The 20431-nt window shown below is 37.9% G+C and overlaps 2 protein-coding genes across 3 annotated transcripts; one reads left to right on the forward strand and one right to left on the reverse strand.

Annotated features, from left to right (window-relative positions):
• Positions 1–394: 394 nt before the first annotated feature.
• Positions 395–1144, reverse strand: LOC131254114 (uncharacterized). The gene has a single exon (XM_058255123.1). The coding sequence runs from the start codon at positions 1053–1055 to the stop codon at positions 711–713; it is 345 nt and encodes a 114-aa protein (XP_058111106.1). The 5' UTR covers positions 1056–1144; the 3' UTR covers positions 395–710.
• Positions 1145–7994: 6850 nt separating this feature from the next.
• On the forward strand, positions 7995–17713 carry LOC131253686 (uncharacterized). 2 transcript variants are annotated; one of them, XM_058254803.1, is made up of 7 exons: positions 7995–8317; positions 11563–12052; positions 13722–14061; positions 14824–14922; positions 15491–15611; positions 16551–16788; positions 17473–17713. In XM_058254803.1, the coding sequence occupies exons 1-6, from the start codon at positions 8146–8148 to the stop codon at positions 16763–16765; spliced, it is 1437 nt and encodes a 478-aa protein (XP_058110786.1). In that variant the 5' UTR covers positions 7995–8145; the 3' UTR covers positions 16766–16788; positions 17473–17713. The 2 variants fall into 2 exon arrangements, with proteins under 2 accessions (XP_058110786.1, XP_058110785.1); XM_058254802.1 differs by lacking the exon at positions 17473–17713 and having other exon boundaries at positions 7996–8317; positions 16551–17188.
• The last annotated feature ends 2718 nt before the right edge of the window (positions 17714–20431 follow it).

Here is a 20431-nt window from a genome sequence, read left to right on the forward strand (position 1 = left end):
CCACTTTTATAGCCCACTTGATGATTGGTTTAGCTTAATAATTATCTCAAATATTCATCTTGATGGGCTTAACAAAATAACATATTTGATCCCACTTTTTTTTATATGATTATAACATTTTAGAATGATTCCCCAATCTAAGCTCTGCTCGATGTGAATATTCAGCTTTCTACCTGTAAGTAACTTACAGGTCATCCAAACAGAAAAACTAACTTACCTGTAAGTGACTTACAGCTTACATCCAAACAGGTTACCTGTAAGTAACTTTCACCTGTAAGTGACTTACAGGTAAGTCACTTACAACTTAAAAGAACTTACAGGCATCCAAACAGGCCCTTAAGGTCGGCCCCACTGTCACAGCCTCGCCAAATCGGGCGCGCCGCTGTTGATGCAAGAACAAAAAAAAAAACATTTCATAACGCTACCACCCAGCTGATTGTAGAGAGAGAAAGATGATTGCAGGTGCTGTAATGGTGGTTACAGATGCTGTCCCCCTTTTCAAAAATCAGAACGTTGGGCCTGTAAGTCACTTGCAAAAGTGACTTCTCATCCCAGTCCCATGAGGTTTCCTGGTAGTTTTGCCTGTAAATGACAGCTTGAAAGTGACTTATTACAGGTGAATTTCCTCACCCAAACACCACCTGTAAGTCACCACTTACCCAACTTACAATCATCTAAACTACCCCGATTTAGGGCATCCAAACGACCTCTTACAGTTCCTTCTCGTCAGCGACGATCATCCCCGCGAAAGTTCCGAGAGGAGCGAACGAGCAGACCCGATCGCCGACCTTGAACCTAGAGACGCCATCTCCGACGGATTCGACGACACCAGAGTAGTCGGAGCCGGGAATGAAAGGGAGCGGTGGCTTTTCCTGATATTTTCCTAGGATCTGTAGGAAATTGGCGTAGTTGAGGCTCGTTGCTTTGATCCGAACCCTGACAGCTGTGGAAGAGTTCAAGGGAGGGATGGGATGGGAAGTGGAGATGAAGATTGGGGAGTTTGAGGAGAGAGGGCCGGTCGGATCGCCTAGGGTTTTGCAGACGAGAGCTTCCATGGTAGAGCTCTGAGAGGAGAGAGGTCGGAGATTTCGAGGTTTAGAGAGAGAGAGAGATTTCCAGGGTTTCGAGAGAAGGAGAGCGTCTATTGCAGAGAGAGAGACTGGCGACTGGAGAGAGACGTTTTCCTTTGCCTCTGTCGCGACACACAGAATAGAGCATGTGTCGCAAACCAGTGGAGCCCACGTGATAAGATTTCAACATTTTATGTTTTCTTTATTACTACAGATAAACGAATTAGCGGTAATCACGCTTTGGTGATACTCAGAGCCGTTGATTTTTAAGAAATTTTCTTTCATCATCCTAAGATTCATATGCAATAGATACGGTCAGAGATATATGTTCTTTCTCGAGTATAGCATAGATTCCAAAATATGAACGGTTCCGATCATGGGTCTATTCAGTATGTGGGACCCAGAGAGCGGAGATACACGCTGGATGGTGATTCGCGAGGCAAATTGAACTCTGTTCGGTGGAGAGTAACTACTTAAAATCAGTGATTCGCGCGACTACACTTTATTGTTGTTGCCTTTCACACGAGACAACATGTCATACGTTTAGAAGATCCAATCCGCTCATAAAAGGAGCCCTACCGTGAAAATATATTTTTAATAAATAAAATATTATTTTTAGATCTAATACACGGAAAATAGCTATGATTTATTAGAAATGACTGACTGACGGTCGATATTTAATTTTCAAATTTGGAGTCTGAGTAACGTTCAAAGCTTCCTGATTTTTAAGACAACGCAACTACTTGGCGATCTTTCACATGCTTTTCCAAGTTTTTAAGCCCCTTTCGAGCTTTAATTTGAAATATAATGGCTTCTAGAGGCTTTAGTTACGTTTGTCAGCTTTGCAAAACGCACACAATTCAATGCTTTCGCCAAAAGTCTATGATAAGCTAAATGATCCCACCATCATTTTGTTATAAATCAACCGTCATCTATTTTGCTGGCTCATTTTAATACATGAGATTAAAAAAATAAAAATAAAAAATAGAACATTCCAGGTAAAAAAGGGTGGTAAAAGAAATGGATACCGTTAAAACCTCCTTGGGTCTACTTAATATTATATGCCATCCAGACCATTTTCATTCCCTTGAAATGAACTGGAAATTAAAAAAATATATATAAAAAAAAATTAATCTAATATAAAACTTGTATGCTTATACAGATGTTTCAATGGAAGTAATCTCTGAGTTGGTAAAATGAATGAAATTGGTGAATTTCTTACAAACAACATGCAGGCTCATGAGCTCAATGCCAGCAATCCATCTCTAGAAAATATCAGATTGGGACCTTAATGTAGGTCACCAGCATAAAATCACAAACCACAAACATTAATTTATATGACTAATCAACAAGTAACCCTCCTTCATTTCGACACCTGGGGAAACAACATGCTTAGAATTCAAGATTTAAAAATGATGTGGGAGCAACTAGGGTTGATCTTCAAAATTTGGAGAAGATGACATGTGTTGACTGACGGGATACAAGGAAGCCTCATATGTACTGCATTAGATACAAGAGATGCAAGATTTGATGCTGAAGAGTAAGAAATTAGCGAGATTAATTGGTACATATGAGGCCGCCACATCCAGAGAATTGTCAGATCAGTGCTGGCCCAACACGGCTATTCCATATTTCTCAATATTTTCTCACTGATGATAGATTATATAGGAAGAAAGTCATGTACAGCCCTCGATTACATGTTGTTTATGGATGCAGATTGCCTAAGTAGCCTCATATGCAATGCATTAGATACAAGAGATGCAAGATTTGATGCTGAAGAGTAAGAAATTAATGAGATTAATTGGTAAATATGAGCCCGCCACATCCAGAGAATTGTCAGATCAGTGCTGGCCCAACACGGCTATTCCATATTTCTCAATATTTTCTCACTGATGATAGATTATATAGGAAGAAAGTCATGTACAGCCCTCGATTACATGTTGTTTATGGATGCAGATTGCCTAAGTAGGGCACACCTCGATGTCTGTGAGAAATCCACCTAGTCTATCCAACTCATTTTAGGGCGTGTTTGGACAGGGAAACCCCATGGGATTGGATTGTATTACGGTGGACTGCACCCTTTTCGAGAAATTAATAACTGTGTCAATGGATTGCTATATCCAGCGAGTCACCTGTTGGGATGTTTGGACGGGCAGACAGGATTTGCCTGTTCGCATCTCCGCGGGATTTCGCATCAAAACATTGCCTGTTCGCATCAAATTTCAGTGCATTTGTTCCTATTACCATATGAAAAACAAAATTACAACTGATTTCACATGTAAATGTAAGCCCACCCATTAGGACATATATATGCAGACCATATGGGGTCCAAGCAATTCTCTCTCAGCTAATAGAAGTGGGAAATATACATATTAAAGATCTTATCTCTCACATAAACAAATACAACCCATTGGACCAGTCGAGATTCATTAGAGGGCCCACCCTTGTATGATAGTAACAAACAGTTTTAAACTTACCATTGTCAATGCTCAAATGCCCAGTGCGGCCCAACTGATGAGTTGACTATCTGATTTTTGTGACAGGACATCTTAAGGTGAGACTTATCTTCAAAGCAAATCAAATGTCCCATACACATTCAAGTTTGACACTAGTGTTGTATGCAGACGTTGGAGTGTTGACCTAGTAGTCCTCAGTGATGGAACAACTAAATACATATGAATAATGGTGATGATCTGAGATGCAAATTAGATTTTCAAAATTAATCATACTTTCAACTTGATCTAAATAACATAATAACTATATAAGTGAATACATACCGTTGAAATAGCGGGCCTTGATTTTATGGGTGGATTAAGCTTTGTTTATATCTTTCCTTTGCACGTCTGATTCACACTTGATGAATGTGTTTAATGAAAAATAAACTTAACCGTGTCTTGAGAAAAATTATGGTTGGTGTGTCACCCAATTATTCCTTGTGACTTGTCTCACCTGAGCTATGTATCAAGTTGTTTTTTATTCTCAAGACCTAAAATCGAAGAGGAGCAACACACCTGATGTACACATTTCTATGACATCCAGTACTGTATAATTAGCAAACCTTAGTACTGTATAATTCTCAAGCTATTTTTATGTGCCACATTGTGTTATATTGGTAATTAGATGAGATACAATTTAAATGATATTTGACTCAATTTGAATAGCCCAAATGGTGTGATCCTTTAATGATTTCTATCTCGATAAAAATTGTCCAAATGGTGAGCGTAACTTTAGATGGAACATGAATTAAGGATTATACTAATTAACCTGTACAAATGGTGAGCCCCACATTTAAATTGGATCATAAATAAAAAATTAATTTAATCTAATAAATACTTGATTCATGCACGTTTTATGAATAATTCAAAAGAATAATAGCAAAGTGCCTGAATTAGACAAACATATATGACATTTGAATTTGTTAACTAAAGGTGAGATTATTGATTTGCATAAGTGTTTATTATATTCAAGCACATTTAATAAATATTAGTAAAATAGAAACAAAATACTTGATTTGGAGTGCATTTTTTTTACTTATGATGCGCTTTGGATATTTATTGTTCTATACTTGCACATAATAGCTAAACTAATATTAGTTTTATGGAATTATGATTTACCTTTTGCTTTCAATTTCCTCCAATATACCATTATCTTTGAGTTGATTTGCACTATTCAATTAAAAATATATATATATTGTTTAAAATGTAGGAAAAAAAAAGTGAAATTGATTTCCACAAAAATAAATAAATAAATAAATAAAATAAAATAAAAGAGAACATTCATTTCTTTTCCAAAGATGAAACCAACATACTCAAATTTTGTACATAATGGAAAAGAGATAATCTGGCCAAGAACCCTCCAAATGCACTCTTGACTTCAACAGGAAGACATTCATTTATTTTCCAAGATGAAACCTTATTGAAAATCCCAATCAGTTGAGGCCTGACTGGCTATATGGGCATTTGAATGGCCATGAAAAGTTCCCAAGCACGTCGCTGCTCTGATCCTCATGGCCCCACATGTTTCACGTACAGTCAGTAGAGAAAACCAAACAACAAGAGAAGACCAGATAGTGCATGGAAGCTCAATTTCGGATGTTCAAGAGAACCCATTTGTTAGGATCGTGAAGACATTATCAAAGTTTTTCATGTGCATTATACGGGCAACAATGCAAATGGTGAAGACGATGAATTAAGGATTATACTAATTAACCCGTACAAATGGTGAGCCCCACATTTAGATTGGATCATAAATAAAATTTTAATTTAATCCAATAAATACTTGATTCATGCACATTTTATGAATAATTCAAAAGAATAATAGCAAAGTGCCTGAATTAGACAAACATATATGACATTTGAATTTGTTAACTAAAGGTGAGATTATTGATTTGCATAAGTAGTTATTATACTCAAGCACATTTAATAAATATTAGTAAAATAGAGACAAAAGACTTGATTTGGAGTGCATTTCTTTTACTTATGATGCACTTCAGATATTTATTGTTTTATACTTGCACATAATAGCTAAACTAATATTAGTTTTATGGAATTATGATTTACCTTTTGTTTTCAATTTCCTCCAATATACCATTCTCTTCGAGTTGATATGCACTATTCAATTAAAAAAGATATTTTAAAATGTAAAAAAAAAAAAAAAAAGAAGTGAAATTGATTTCCACAAAATAATAATAAATAATAATAAATAAAACAAAAGAGGACATTCATTTCTTTTCCAAAGATGAAACCAACATACTCAAATTTTGTACATAATGGAAAAGAGACAATTTGGCTTAGAACCCTCCAAATGCACTCTTGACTTCAACAGGAACACATTCATTTCTTTTCCAAGATGAAACCATTGGACTCAAATTTTGGACACATTAGCTAGTACTCTACCCAAGAACTCTCCAATACTCTTGGTTTCAAGACTGAACAATAATAAATAAAATTGGTTACCTTTGAAAAATTAGAAAGTTCTTCATAGCTAAGCTTTCTCTGTTGTGAGGAGTTACATGCCATATGAAACTTAAATATGCATTAGTCATGTTAGAGAAAATTGGAAAGCTCTTCGTAGCTAAGCTTTCTTCATAATGAGAAATTACATAATGCTTGAAACTTATATACACATTAATCATGTTAAATATATGACTTGTTTTCTAGAGCACACGGATGCAGTGACTTTTTGTTCCCATGTGATGTAGAGCGGGTCATGAATACTTTCATGTCCAAGATGTATTAGAGAAGGCCCGATTGGAGATGGAGGTGATCCAGACTGTCAGAACCTTACAACAAGCGTATCTCGCAAACTAAAATGAGTTACTTAATGCATCATATATGATTTTGGGGTAGGAGAAGCTAATTTAGCTGACCAATGCCGAATTTGTGAGATTCCATCATATCGACGGTCAAAAATATATTTTTTTTCATTTTTTTTACTATTTATAGTTTTAGTTTGATTATAACTCTTCATCCTTTGAGTTTAAGGAGTTGTGTCAAACATGAAAAGTTCATAGAAAAATTAGGAGAATAATGTGGTTAAGATAAATATGATACTTACTATAAATAGTAAATTTAATATTTATAGTAAGTTACAAAATTTTATGGAGTTTGAGTTTCTAGTATCACTATTTAGATGATTGTAAATTCATTTTTTTTTTTTTTATATACTAGTGAAATTTCAATTTTTCTAAAATTTATTTAAGTTTTGTTATTTTTTCTTGTGAATTTGAGATATCTCTGTGAAGAGTCTAGAGAAAGTCCATTGATTCAGAGTAATTATTCCTTGAGGAAGACGATGCTCGACCTCAAGACATCCTTCCCTAGTTCACATATCAAGATTCAAAAGATTGTGAAGAGAGTATACTCCTTATGAATATAACTAGAATTAAAATTTATACACTTAAATAACTAGAATTAAAATTTGCTTATATAACTATAATTAAAATTCATATGCTTACATTAACTAAATAATAACATCCTGTTAACAGAGCAAGAATTACACATCTAATTAGATTCTCATTTAACGGGTCACATGGCCCATTAAAATGGGCTTCATGGCTAGAAATCCCATAACCATTGGAAAGAGAAGAGGAAAAGAATACCTTCCAATTGACGCCGGTGGTGGTAGCGTTGCTCTCTCTCTCTCTCTCTTGATGCTATGGTCAAGTGATGGATGGCAAGAAAGAGAGAGAGAGAGGGGGAGATTGAAAGGGAGAAGAGGGAGAGGGAGAGGGAGAGGGAGAGGGAGAGGTGGTGGGAGACCCAAAGGGAGAAGATAGAGAGGGAGAGAGAGAGAGGGTGTGAACACATACATCAAGGTGGGGCCCACAGAACATGGTAATGTCAACACACTAGAGTATGGGCCTGAGTGTGTCTGCCATGGGACCTACTTCATGCAATCCAAGTGGGCCTCACCATGGATGGACCACAATCAAGGAAATCAAATTGCATTACCATAATGTTATGTGTCTTATCCACGGTGTTCATCCATTTTATTAACTCATTTCAATACATAAGCTAAGCATATCCACAGCTCAAGTGGACCACACTACATGAAATACTGTGAAATGAACGCCTACTCTTGAAAACTTGGAGACACGAAAGTTTTGGATCAAAACTGATATTTGTGTTTTTCCATCGTATGCATGTGTGCCATCAAGAACACATAAACCTCAATGTGGGCCCCAAAAAATGTTTCAACGGTGGATCTCATTACCCCCGTTTCCTGTGGTGTGGTCACTTGAGCTCGTAAAAAAAAAAAGCTGGAAAAACGGATAGACGGCGTGGATAAAACGCACGCATCCACGGCGTCTCCAAAGACTTTACTCAGTACGCAATCCGCCGACACAACAATCGATAGCAACGATGAGCGTCGACAGCAACAAGGGCAAACCAGTAATTTCACCTATGTTTTTTTTTTTTTTTGTTATCTCAACCATCTCAAAAGTTCGGAGCGTTCACGCTGTCCTCTCCTACCCTCTTCTCCAACTGCTGGCAAGTTCGTCTTTTTCCCGCCAATTCTTCGTCTGGAATTTCCCGCCAACCAGACATCCGATTCTTTCGAATCGGCGTAGGAAATGAGCTTACCGCTGCATCAGCTTGCCTGCTCCTCTCTGCAAATTCCCCGATCTTGCAACAAATCGCTGGTTTTCCCTAAGTTCGCGAATAAATCGGGTGCCGATCCAAAGAGGATGCTGGAAACTCGGCCGCGGGCTGCCTCCGTTGGCGGATCCGGTGCGGAATATTCCGGTCAGATTCCTTTCTTGGATTTTTACCTCAAGTTTTATGATTTTACCAAACAATCACTCTATTATTTAAAATTACGAGAAAGTACTTTTTAAAAAAATATAGTTGAAGTCCAAAGTTGTGGGGCCGATGTGGTATATGCATGAGTTAAGTCGGGCTACAGTCAGCTCAAGCGCAGCTCAGTACTTAAGATATTCCACATTTTTTTAAAAATCCAAGCCCAACCTGAAACCCAATAATAGTCAACCCAAACCAATCTTTTAAGCCGGTTGACTCGGATTGGTTAGCTAAGGGGTCAGTTACATAATGTTTTTTGTAACGCTTGCTAAGTCATTTGTGTATTCAAAGGTAGTTTAGTTATTTGTCGAATTTAATATGGCAATCAATTAGCTGGGCGTGAGCCGGGCTAGGTTCTGGATGAGCCAAGGTGTTCCGTATCTGTTACGATACACCCATAAAGGCTGATACGTATAGGTAACGGCCATGACCGTTACGCGATATGGGGGTGAAATGGGGCAGTTGGTTTTTTAGGATTGTATCGGCCGTTACGATGGCCGTAAAGGCCGTTATGGGGCATAAGGATCATTACTCCCATAACGATTGAAAAACGGCCACTTTTTTTTTTTCAATTTAAATCAAATTTTCTTCTCATTTTTTTCACTTTTCTCATTCCAAAAACTCTCTTAGGTCATTTTACAACAAATTTCAACTACTCTTACTATAGTTTTTAATATTAAAACCGTAGATTGAAGTGATTTGAGCGAATAGAAGCTCCAAGGATGATTTTAAAAAAATAAATAAATTGAAAAAGAAGTATTTATGCCTTTTTCTGATTTATAGTTATAGTGCTTGATTGTGATGTGTAAACATTAGAAACATAATCATGTTGACAAATTCACTAGACAGCCCAATGCAACACTCTCACTAAAGAGTAGACCGTTACACTACCATAAACATGTTAAAAAAAAATAATACACACACACACGCCCACATGGAATATTTACATTATTTTGGATTTTCTAGGTTTTTTTTTCAGAATTTTTTTGGGCAAAATTTTTTTTCCGACCATTATGAAGGTCATAATGTTCGTTACACCCCCGTATCGGCCGTTACGGCTGATACCCGTGTCGGTAATGGTGGTGACCGTTACCGATATGGGATACCTTGGTCTGAGCCTGGCCATTGAAATAAAAACATAGGCCCAAGTAGGCCTCGGGATGAAACATACTGGCCCATGCCCAAGCATGTCTTGCGGAAGGCAATCCACAAAGTGAAGCATTTCAATCCTAAAGTCAATCCCAATTTGTTTACCTCAATGCTGATCCCACTTAACATAAACAGAGGATGAAAAATGACATCATAGCCAAGATTTGCAAGTTGACTAACAGAAAGTAAATTTAGAGAATCAGATATCTAATAAACATGATGAACACTAGAAATTGACAAGCGACCTCATGTATCGGTAGTAGAAATGGAACCAACCTGAGTGACAACTAAGCGGGAATTATCGATAATTAAATAGAGAAAGAGGCGATATAGAGGTGCAATGGACCTAAATAGCGGTATCTGAAGTCATATGTTTTGAAGCACTAGAATAAAAAAATATCATGAAGAGGGAAAAAAGTGCAGTAGAAGTCAATGCAAGAGTAAAGCTAGACATCCTTTGGGGCATGGCTATGTATAATGGCTGTTAAATGACCACAGGCATCATAACCAGAAGTTGCTAGCTCTACAAGAGGAAAGCCATTAGTAGACTTCTCAAAAGTAGGAGTTGCAGAAAGAAGCGCCAGTCTTATTAGGGGTGGTAGTATGCTAGGTGCACCTCTATTCTGATTATTGTGATTCTTGGGGACAATTTTACTTCACATGTCCTACTGATTGCAATTATTGCAAAGGACTGAAGACATGACCTGACAAGGCGAGATTGGGCCATATGGCAGAGCCTAAATGAGTATGAGCGAGGAATCATGGCTGTCACCGATCTGAAGCAGATGAGTGAATGAAGTCGAGTCTCCTTAGGAATCAACTCGGCCAAAGCAGCATTAACCATCGAGTCATAAAAATGGATGAAGCTTTTCTTTGCTCTCTATAAAGATGAAAGGTAATAGAACTGTCTCCGTCAAGGTCAAATGATCCTAAAAATGAGTCATAACTAAATAGAACTCCTGAACTATACAATCCTCCAGTCGAGTAGTCCAAACATAAATTTCCAACTGATACTCTTTGGCTGAATTGGACTACATATACAGCCCATGTAAGTACTCCCTAGCTTCTATGGCAATCTGAGACTTGGTGAGACGCAGATCGACAGACAGGTCAATGGAATTCACTGTCTAGATCATGATTTTTCAATTATTGAGGAATTATACAACTTTTGCCATGAACTTACCAGCTCCTTCAGGTCAGCATTTGTGGAAGTGATGCCCACTTTTCAGTTATCATGATCATTCATCTGGTGGACCCTATAGTAGAGGGACAGTGGACCAGAACCACCTTCAAGGTTCAAAACATTGGAACATATGATATCATACTGGGGATGTATCCCATGATACAGTAAAAATGGCTTATCAGGATAGAAGAAATGCTTCGAAAAATAGTTTGTGTGGGTTTGTATGCTTTTTATTTGAACATATCATCAAGAAAATGTCAATGAAATCCAATATCATACCATCGCCAATAACATCGGAACTTATCATATCATATCACAGATTTGTCATGATAAACATTCATACTGCAATACAATATGTCCACACGGTATTTTGAACCTTGATTGCCTCCACTGAACAATCCCAGCCTTCTGATTGGACTCATATCTGTTGCATATGGGCCATTTGCCACATTTACTTTCACACATCCATTTTCAGGTCCAAAACCAGATGGTTGGGATTAGGATTGTCTTATGGGAGATCTTTATTATAATTTATTTTTTTTGGGCATCGCCCATCCACAGAGGAGCTCACTGAACAAATGATCTGGATTGCTCAAAGGTGGGCCATGCCTGTACATATTGCTGGCTTATACCAAAATGCTATTAGAACCGGTGGAGTATTGTATACTTCCCAATGCTTGTTAGGGCCATCATTCCATAGAGATTGATCGACTATTCATAAACATCTGATTTGTTTACTTGCAATATCAACTTTGGCAGGATTTACTTCTCTTTGAAAAACCATCTATGAAATTTCAAGCTTCTAAGCTTTAGCAAGTACTTGGTTGAGTAATTTGCTGGTTCTTTCAAATTCTTTCAGAACAGTTGTTGGGAACTGAAAGGAAGCGGAAAACACCAAGTGTGGCTGGCGTAGATCAGGATGAGCTGCTAGATCCAGTATCACTAGCCGATCCTGACAGTTTCTTTTGTGAATTTAAAGGAGTCCAAATACACCACAAAATATGTAATGAAGAAGAGCCAATGGACTACTCGTTCCAAAATCAGACATCTTCTCAACTTTCCAACAGAATTCTAAAGATCGGGTTTCCCATAATTCTACTACATGGTTTTGGAGCCTCTGTGTTCTCATGGAATCAAGTAATGAAGCCACTTGCTCAGATAGCTGGTACGAAAGTTCTTGCTTTCGATCGACCTGCTTTTGGGCTGACGTCACGGGTGAGTTCTTTTGAACATCGAAGCTCTGATGGTGAGGATGCTGTGGCTTTAAATCCGTACTCAATGGCATTTTCTGCGCTTGCCACTCTGTTCTTCATTGACTTCTTAGCTGCCAAGAAGGCGATTCTAATGGGGTATGCAGAATATTTCATCTTGAAGTGTTGTACATTGGTTTATGACAATAGAGAAATGCTGAGGCCCATTAAAGTTGCCTGCCCCTTCTGCCCCCCACCACGTGATTATCCAGACCATTCATCCAAAAGGCCCAACCATAAGTGGGCCACATAAAAAAATCTTACTCATCAGAGAATAGATCACACTATCCATACAATGTGAATTAGAGACAATAATCCAGAAAACCAAGTTTCCAAGCTTTGCATGGATGGTGGGAATTTTTTTCTATATCAGCCATATATGGTAGGACATTGTATATAGTTTGGATCATGTGGACAGGCAAAAGGGATAAACACTTGGGTGAGCCTCCAGGGGGCTACCTGTGCTTGCAAAGCTCGTGTCAAAATGGTTTTTGTTGAATTCTATTAGTAGTCTTTTTGTTGTATTAGCTGATTTGATTCCCGTTGAAAACCATTCACAATTCAAGTAAATTCACATTTGACATATATTACAAGAATCGTGTACTTCATCTGATAACTGGCCAATTTTGAGTTTCAAGATGGTCTCTTAGAGCTATGTTTCATCTTAGGCAGCATTGTCAAGAAGAAAAGAAAAGAAAAGAAAAAAAGATGACAAAATCTGATGTAGTTTCCTCGTATTCAAAATGAGAAGTAGCCTTCAACTCATAGTTGTTTCTTTGGAGTCTGACTTGAATGCTAAGGAAATTCGACTTTCTTAGATGAGCAAGTGCAATTTCAATTTAATGGTGCGTTCAAACACACCCTTAATTTTGAAGTGAGTTATAACTGAAATGGGATTTGCTGAGCCTGACTTCTTTCCCTTGCATGAACTTGTGAGGTTTGCTAATTCCCCATGCAGGCACCTGTGTGCCACACTTGAGCTTGATCTGAGCTTTCCATCTGGTTGGAAAAACTGCTCAGATCTTCTGGTATGAAAATCAGGCCATTTCAGACCTCACGTAGGCCACACTGTACAAAGTAAACTGATGCTTAAAACAAAAATTTCCAGCCGTCCATTTGTCTTTTATGCTGTGACCCACTTGAGGTGTGAAATGGCATGATCTTAGGCCAGAATATCTAAACAGTGTAGTCCGCCTGATGGAAAGCTCAGATCTCGCACAGGTGTTCCATATTGGCACCTGCACCTGCATGTGGATGGGCAGACTCCAACACGCGTAGCAAATTTCATGAACTGTCTACATTTTGTATATAGTTTATTAGTATGATGAAAGAATGCTACAAACTAACTAAAGTTGATAAGAATGTTGGAATATGATTGTTTTGAACATATCTATTCTATTTTTGTTTTCTTCAAGTATTGCTTATATGTTTATTACTTTTTCTACATTATTATTGAAAACATTTATAATTTTTCAATTTGCATAATTTTTGTGCTTCAATCCACTTCACCTCTCTTGAGATTTGACAGTCCAATTTGATTTGTGGATCGTTGGTTATCCTTGAAAAAATCAGTTTTCCATTTAAAAAATACTCATGAAAATCAACTGTATTTTGGTTAGTTTCAAGTTAAATCTCCTCCTTTTTTCTTTTTCTTTTTTTCCTTTTTATGATAACCACAGCAGAACTCAGTCTTCTGTTTCCTGCAAATTTCCCTGTCTGCTGACAGCTGAAATCTATCCAAACCTTAACCAAAAAAATGGGATCCCAGGCACTCAGCTGGTTGCCTTGTAGCCGTTGATGCATACTTTGAAGCTCCCGAGCGCGTCGCTGCTCTGATCCTCGTGGCGCCAGCAATTTTGGCCCCACGTGTTTCACGTACAGTCAGTAGAGAAAACCAAACAACAAGAGAAGACCAGATAGTGGATGGAAGCTCAATTTCGGATGTTCAAGAGAACCCATTTGTTAGAATCGTGAAGACAATATCAAAGTTTTTCATGTACATTGTGCGGGCGACAATGCAAATGATGAAGACGATGATGGATATGGTCAGCTCTCTGTATCAGAAAGCCTTGTCTGCAATTCTACGGTCGGCCTTTGCTGTAATGTTGGTAAGAGAGAATTCTTCCTTTGACTACAGAATATGATTTGGGGCGACAATGCTAGAGAAAAGAGAGAAGAGTGGCCTTACAAGTGTATGCTCCAGATTGCAATCACCCAGGTGGACCATACAATTGTACGGTCCATGCTCTTATTTACTTTAACAGTATCATTGCTCAACCCAAGACACAATTTCTTCTCCTCTTCTTTGGGTTTTCATGAAGTTAGATGGTGTAACTTCCTTTGAAATGAAAACCCGATCAGAATTTAGGCCTGTAGTATGAATTTGCGTTTGCCAATGGTGGTGACTTCATGCATTGCACACATGTATAGCAATCGATATCCATGCGGTCCAAAATTGTGGGTTCCATTGTGGATGGAGCATAGCCCAAAAATCACACTGGTCAGATGATCTCAATCGTCTGAATTTTTATAGGACACCTGGTCAATTTTACAGCCATCAATTGGATGGTTATGATCATTTAGTAGGTGCGATTGTTGGGCTATATATCATTGTGGGTTTCCATTATCCATTGCATTGATTGATGCCTCTGCATTTTTTCTCTCTCTAAATTAAATGTTATTTTGTTGTTGCCGGTTATAGAAGGTGATGCCTCATCTACAATGGGCCCCACAGTCTGGATGATCTGGATCGATGTACATGTATGCCACATGTACAGTCAAATTTGTATGTTAGGTGGGCTTTCTTAAGAAAAATTGTAGCGGTGATGTTACATGATGCCCTAAGTGGACTACCTGTTGGTGTTTTACAGGTTAGAACGATAATGGATAAGTTTGGGAGACTTGCTGTGCGTAACGCATTTTATGATGTCAATCGAGCTACCGATCATGTCCTTCATGGTTATACAAAGGTGAATTCTTTATATTTTGTATTGATAGGCTTCTCATTTTCAGATGTATCACTACTCATTCCATGGGATCATTTGGAGCAGAGAGTATAGTTCTAAAACTTAATCGAAACTCTGCTGAGTCAACTGGACTTGGTGAGATTTCAAGCCAAGTCACTGGGAAACTTGGTCGTGGTTGTGAAATAAGAATGGAGCGTACGAGCAACTAATCTTGGTTCTTTTGTAATTTGAGTTTAGATATTTGAATGCAGATAGTTGCTATATTTCTCAACCATCTATTTGAATGGGATTGTCCTATTGTGGAGATTTTTAGGGACATGGTCCATCTGCATTGGAGCCGAGCCCGACAGGCCAATGGTCTTTTGGGTTGCTGAAGCATGGGCCCCAATTGTACAAACTGAAAACCTGAGTATACTGTACATGGTGATGTAGAAGGAAAAAAAGTGGAGAGGGAGGGAGAGATGGAAACATGAAAATATAAAATTGCCCCCGTGTCTCTCATATGTATATGCGTTTAACAACCTCCACGTGCAATTTCATGCTTAACCCAGTGCTATTGTTGTCTGTACAGCCATTGAGGGTCAAGCATTGGGACAAGGCTCTGTTAGAGTACACACTAGCCATGCTTACAGATTCTTCATCCAAATCAAAATCGCCACTATCAAAAAGACTAGCTGAGATCTCATGTCCAGGTAATGATCATGTATCCTCATTTCTTGTACCTGCTTTCTACACAGCACTAAGAAACAAATGAAGCATTTCTAGGAGTCACTAAGTCCTATTCATTTTTCCCAAGAGAAATGGTAACCTAAACTTGGTTGTAGGTTAGCATACAATGCATGCTATCAAACATGCCAAAACATCACATGTGCACTCATCAAAGTGGTGCCTAAGGGGGGCTGCCCTGTACTAAAAACAATGAATGGCTTAAATCTTTTCAACTGGCCTGATTTTTGTCCCAGGTGATCTTCATGGTGGGGCTCACTGAAGAAAACAGTCATCTAAGTTGGCTGCTTTACATTAATAAATGGAAAAACACTGGTGTAACAATTTTCAAATGATCAGGATTGCCCCAATCACGGTAATTTTTGTTCAATGGCTCATTCATGTCTGTCCCAAGGAATGAAGGGTTTGGATGATCAAGTTGGACTGGATCTGCTCACTGTGTTTATAAATGTTACAACCAAGGTATTCCGTAACGGTAATGGTGGCCATAACAGCTACCACCATTACCTTTATGATATGGGTCGTAACCGTTGTTACGCCCCCGTAACAGCCGTTACATTTTCTTTTTTATATTATTGAAAAAAGAACCAGAAAAACCTATATCTGCCACATAATGTTGAAAAAAAAATCCGAAAATTTTGTATCTATCCTGTAACAGACCATTATGGGGCTGTTACGGCCTTTTACAGGAGGCGTAACAGGCTGTTAATGGCGGTTACGGGTCATTTTTTAAAAATCCATAATGGCCGTTACAACCCCATAACGTGCAACGGTTGCTACTGTTACCTTTACGTAACGGCCTTTACAGCCCTATAATAGCCTTTACGGCACACCATGGTTACAACAATGGAGTTATACAATTTCATTCTTATATTGATTTTTCTTAGTTTTCTAATCTAATCCAGTATTGATCATTACTGGCGACTATGACCGGATCGTCCCCTCTTGGAATGCTAAGCGTCTATCACAAGCTATACCCGGCTCATGTTTCGAAGTTATCAAGAACTGCGGCCACTTACCGCATGAAGAAAGGGTGGAAGAGTTCCTTTCAGTTGTGGACAGGTTCCTCCAGAGAGTTTTTGGAGCTCCAGAGGAGCAGCTTCTGCAAGCAACAGCTTGAAGGAAAAATAGCATTCTGCACAGGTGTGTTCTAGGATTATCAATAGAGCTATTACAGAATGCTAGACCTAGAATTTCTCTAGCATGCCTTGGTCTTTAGTTTGTAAAAATCTAGCCCATGCAATGATCCAAACCATTGACATGATGGGCCCCACCGTTAATGGCCCATTGACAGGTAATTGAATCTTCGGTGCCTTTTGTTGAATGTAGATCATTGTTGTATTTTCTTTTCCATGTATTTGAACATGTACTGAATAGTTTTGCGAGATTTTTGGTGGATGGGCCATCCAAAGTGGATTCGGTCATATGAATGGTTTGGATAACTGAAGCATGGGGCCCCGCTTGTACTAACTGAAGACGTATGCATGCCATAGAAACTCTTGTCCTAGCACAATGTAATATGCGATATCTCACATTGATATGAGATTTGCTGTTAATCATTGAATTCCAAACAGAAATCGGCAACATAGCCTAGATTTCCAAATATACCCAAGTTTAGAAATTTAAGCATTCGGGCTTAAGAGTTGAAAAGGCACAGATAATTTGGGAACAAAACATGTATCTTCACTAAGCTCAAAAACTTGTATTTTTAATAAATTCATTGAAATGAATCATGAAATGAAGTGGGCGAAATAGAATTGATTAACCAGCTTAGAGGACCTTTTGGTACCTTGAGTAATGACTTTTAATGCATTTTTGTCCCAACAGGCGTCAATGGCTGGATTTGACTCTCTCTCTCTCTCTCTAAATGTGGGGTCCACTATCTTTCAGTGATTGATGTCATTTAGCCATGAGCTACATGCAATAGCTTTTAACTATGAATCAAACATATTAGGAAGTCAATTCAATATTATAGAAATTGTTGATTGCTTAGAATTTTATGTAGCGCAAAGTCAAGGACAATCACATGGTTGGTTAGTATTGAAAGAATTTGATCAAGGGTCGGGCGTGCACTATAACTTCCGACAGCCATAACTTTGCGACTGGTTTTACGTTTTGTATAATAATATCATTGGAAAGCTATTGACGAGTCCTATATATTGGCGCCATTGCTTGTGAATGGTTTTCCAAAAATAGGTCATTTTAAGGGTTAGTTCCGAGTTCTATTATTTTTTAATAAGTTACAGTCTTGCTATTTTAAGTTACTTTAGAGCTTAAAGAAGTCTACTTGTGCTTAAAGTCCCTGTTTTGATTCATGGCAAAGAGTTTGTGTCTGCTAACAAGTCATTTATGATTTTTTGTAAATTTACTATTTTAAGAAAGTTTATTATTTTGGAAAGTTACAAATTTAAAGATTATGACCTATATAAGTCATGGATTTGTAAGATTTAGGGGTTATGCTTGAGAAGAAGATTGTGATTTCTTCTCTTTCTACACGCCCCACTACATTAGCATTTATGAGAAAAACTATAACCGTTGTGATCTGTATTAAAATCCAGACTACACGACCTATTTTTGTAGACAGTCCAATCCAACCGGTTCAACAATCAGACCTGTTTTAGCCCGGAAATTTGCTCAATCAAGATGCTGTTAGTTCCCTGGTTAGAGCATTTGATTTCCAAAGAAGTCCTTAGATAGAAATGACTGGTTTTATGGTGATCCTGCCCATTTTGGTGACTGGTTCTGATCTGGGTTTTAAGACATTGATTGTGATTCACCTTCCTCTATATTCATGAGATACCAAAAGTGATAGAAAAACAAAAACCTTATTGAAAATCCCAATCACTTGAGGCATGATTGGCTATACGGGCCTTTGAATGGCCATGCATGCCAATGGCCATGCATGCCAACGTGTGACTGAGTTTTGATCTGAATGTGATGGTCCATGAGTTTTTGTAGGTGGGCCACCTAAAGTGGTCTGCAACTGGGCTTGGATTTTGGCCAAGGCTAAGTTTGAGCTTGGGCTTGGGTGTATGTGTGGATTTGGTCTTGGGCTAATAGTCTGCTGGTTAGAGTTTGGTGGGCCTCAGTTCAGGGCTTGCCTTCATTTGGGGATGGGATGTGGACAAATACCATCATGTCTTGGGGTGACATACATGTGTCAACAACAACGCATGGCAAGTGAGCCCGCTTTGCTGTGTGAGCCCCCAAATTTTTAGATTTAGATTTATTTTATTTTTTTTAAACAGTAGGAAGTAGGAATTAAATCCCCACTGTTTCATGAGGATTGGTCCACTAGAGCTTTCAATCTGCATGAGTTTTGGGATCATGCCCTAAAATGAGCTGGAAAAATGGATGGACAATGTGGACGAAACACATACATCATGGCAGGGCCTCACAGAGCTTGTCCAATAGCGTAAGAGCTACTGGACATGTCCACGAAAGCCAAAAGGCCCAAAAGTTAAAACCGTGTAATCCCCTTTCAAATCCTTAAATCCCCTCTCCATCTCTTTTCTCCCTTTCTAATCCCTAAATCCCACCCTCCATTTTCATAACCTTTTACTGCTCGGGTTTTCAAAATCAAATGCCATTTCCTTTTCTTCAAACGCCATTTCAAGTTCTCTCCCTACCCTAAACTCTTTCAAATGCCATTTTAAGCTTCAATTTTGCGCTTCTAGGGTTTTCTCTTAAACTTGAAGGAATCACACAGCCACGCGGGGTTTTCTTTTCATAGATGAAGTTGGTAATGGGTTTTCAATATCTCTCTCTCTTTTTTTTAATTTTTTTAAAAATTTTAAATTTTTTTTTTTTTATAAAGTTGCTGATTTGATTATAAAAAGATTTCTTCAATGGAATGTTTGCAGCTACTCATTGCTTGCATGAAGGTGCTTTCTTTATATCTGTTTGTTTCGATAATCCATGTTTCTGGTACGAATATGCAATTATGCATAGAAATGTAGATGCTGATACAATAATTAATGGGCTGTTTGGGTAGCTGGTCCCACAAAATTCGGATTGTGCCTTACTGCCTAGTCCTGAATTTGGTTATAGTTTTATACTCGATATAGTTTTTATACTAAACATGAACCCTACAACTAATCCCAAGTGTTGCCATGTTGGATATAAACCAAATATCAATAATTAAGATAAGAAGCTGAAAATGAAATACTAGTAATTGCTAGTCCTCTGAAAACTAAGTAAACACTAAACAACTTGCATTGTTTTTCTCACTAAATCTAAAGCTTCAATTGAGGCCCAAATTGATGAAATCTCAATTTTTATTTTTTATTTAAAAAAAAAACAATCACCAAAAGCCCCAAAGAAGAAAGTTTGAAGAATCCTTAATACTTGAATGGCTTCAATCTATGATAGCATAGCATTTCTGTTTTTTCTCTCGTCCAACTAAGTCATAGCTTCAATAATTGCTTGGTCACATACATTGAAAAAGACATTTTTAATAGCATTGATAATGATGCGATCATGCAACGCTTTTAGAATATAAGAACTCGTCGTGGATAATTGTGAAAAATCTTCTATTAGAATCGGGAAATAACTTTTTTATTTTATTTTTGAGAATTCTCTTTTATGTGTAATTATTTATATTAATATAACTTGTTACTTTTTGTATAGTATTTTGTTTATTAGGGAGGTGCCCTATTTATCCTATTAGACTTTTGACCCTTGTTTCATGATTGTGCCTGGCCCCTAGAAGAAAATCTCCCTGGGCGAGGGGCTTTCTTTGGTCGCTTTACATTGTTCACCACCACGAAAAGTCCCTAGGTTGTCT

The sequence above is a fragment of the Magnolia sinica genome, chromosome 8 (genome assembly GCF_029962835.1).
Source record: "Magnolia sinica isolate HGM2019 chromosome 8, MsV1, whole genome shotgun sequence".
Classification (NCBI taxonomy): domain Eukaryota; kingdom Viridiplantae; phylum Streptophyta; class Magnoliopsida; order Magnoliales; family Magnoliaceae; genus Magnolia; species Magnolia sinica.

Coding starts and splice junctions, on each gene's coding strand:
- LOC131253686 (XM_058254803.1), top strand. CDS start 8,146: ATGAGCTTACCGCTGCATCAGCTTGCCTGCTCCTCTCTGCAAATTCCC. Junction 14,062..14,823: donor CGGCCTTTGCTGTAATGTTG/GTAAGAGAGAAT, acceptor GGTGTTTTACAG/GTTAGAACGATAATGGATAA. Junction 15,612..16,550: donor AGCTGAGATCTCATGTCCAG/GTAATGATCATG, acceptor AATCTAATCCAG/TATTGATCATTACTGGCGAC.
- LOC131254114 (XM_058255123.1), bottom strand. CDS start 1,055: ATGGAAGCTCTCGTCTGCAAAACCCTAGGCGATCCGACCGGCCCTCTC.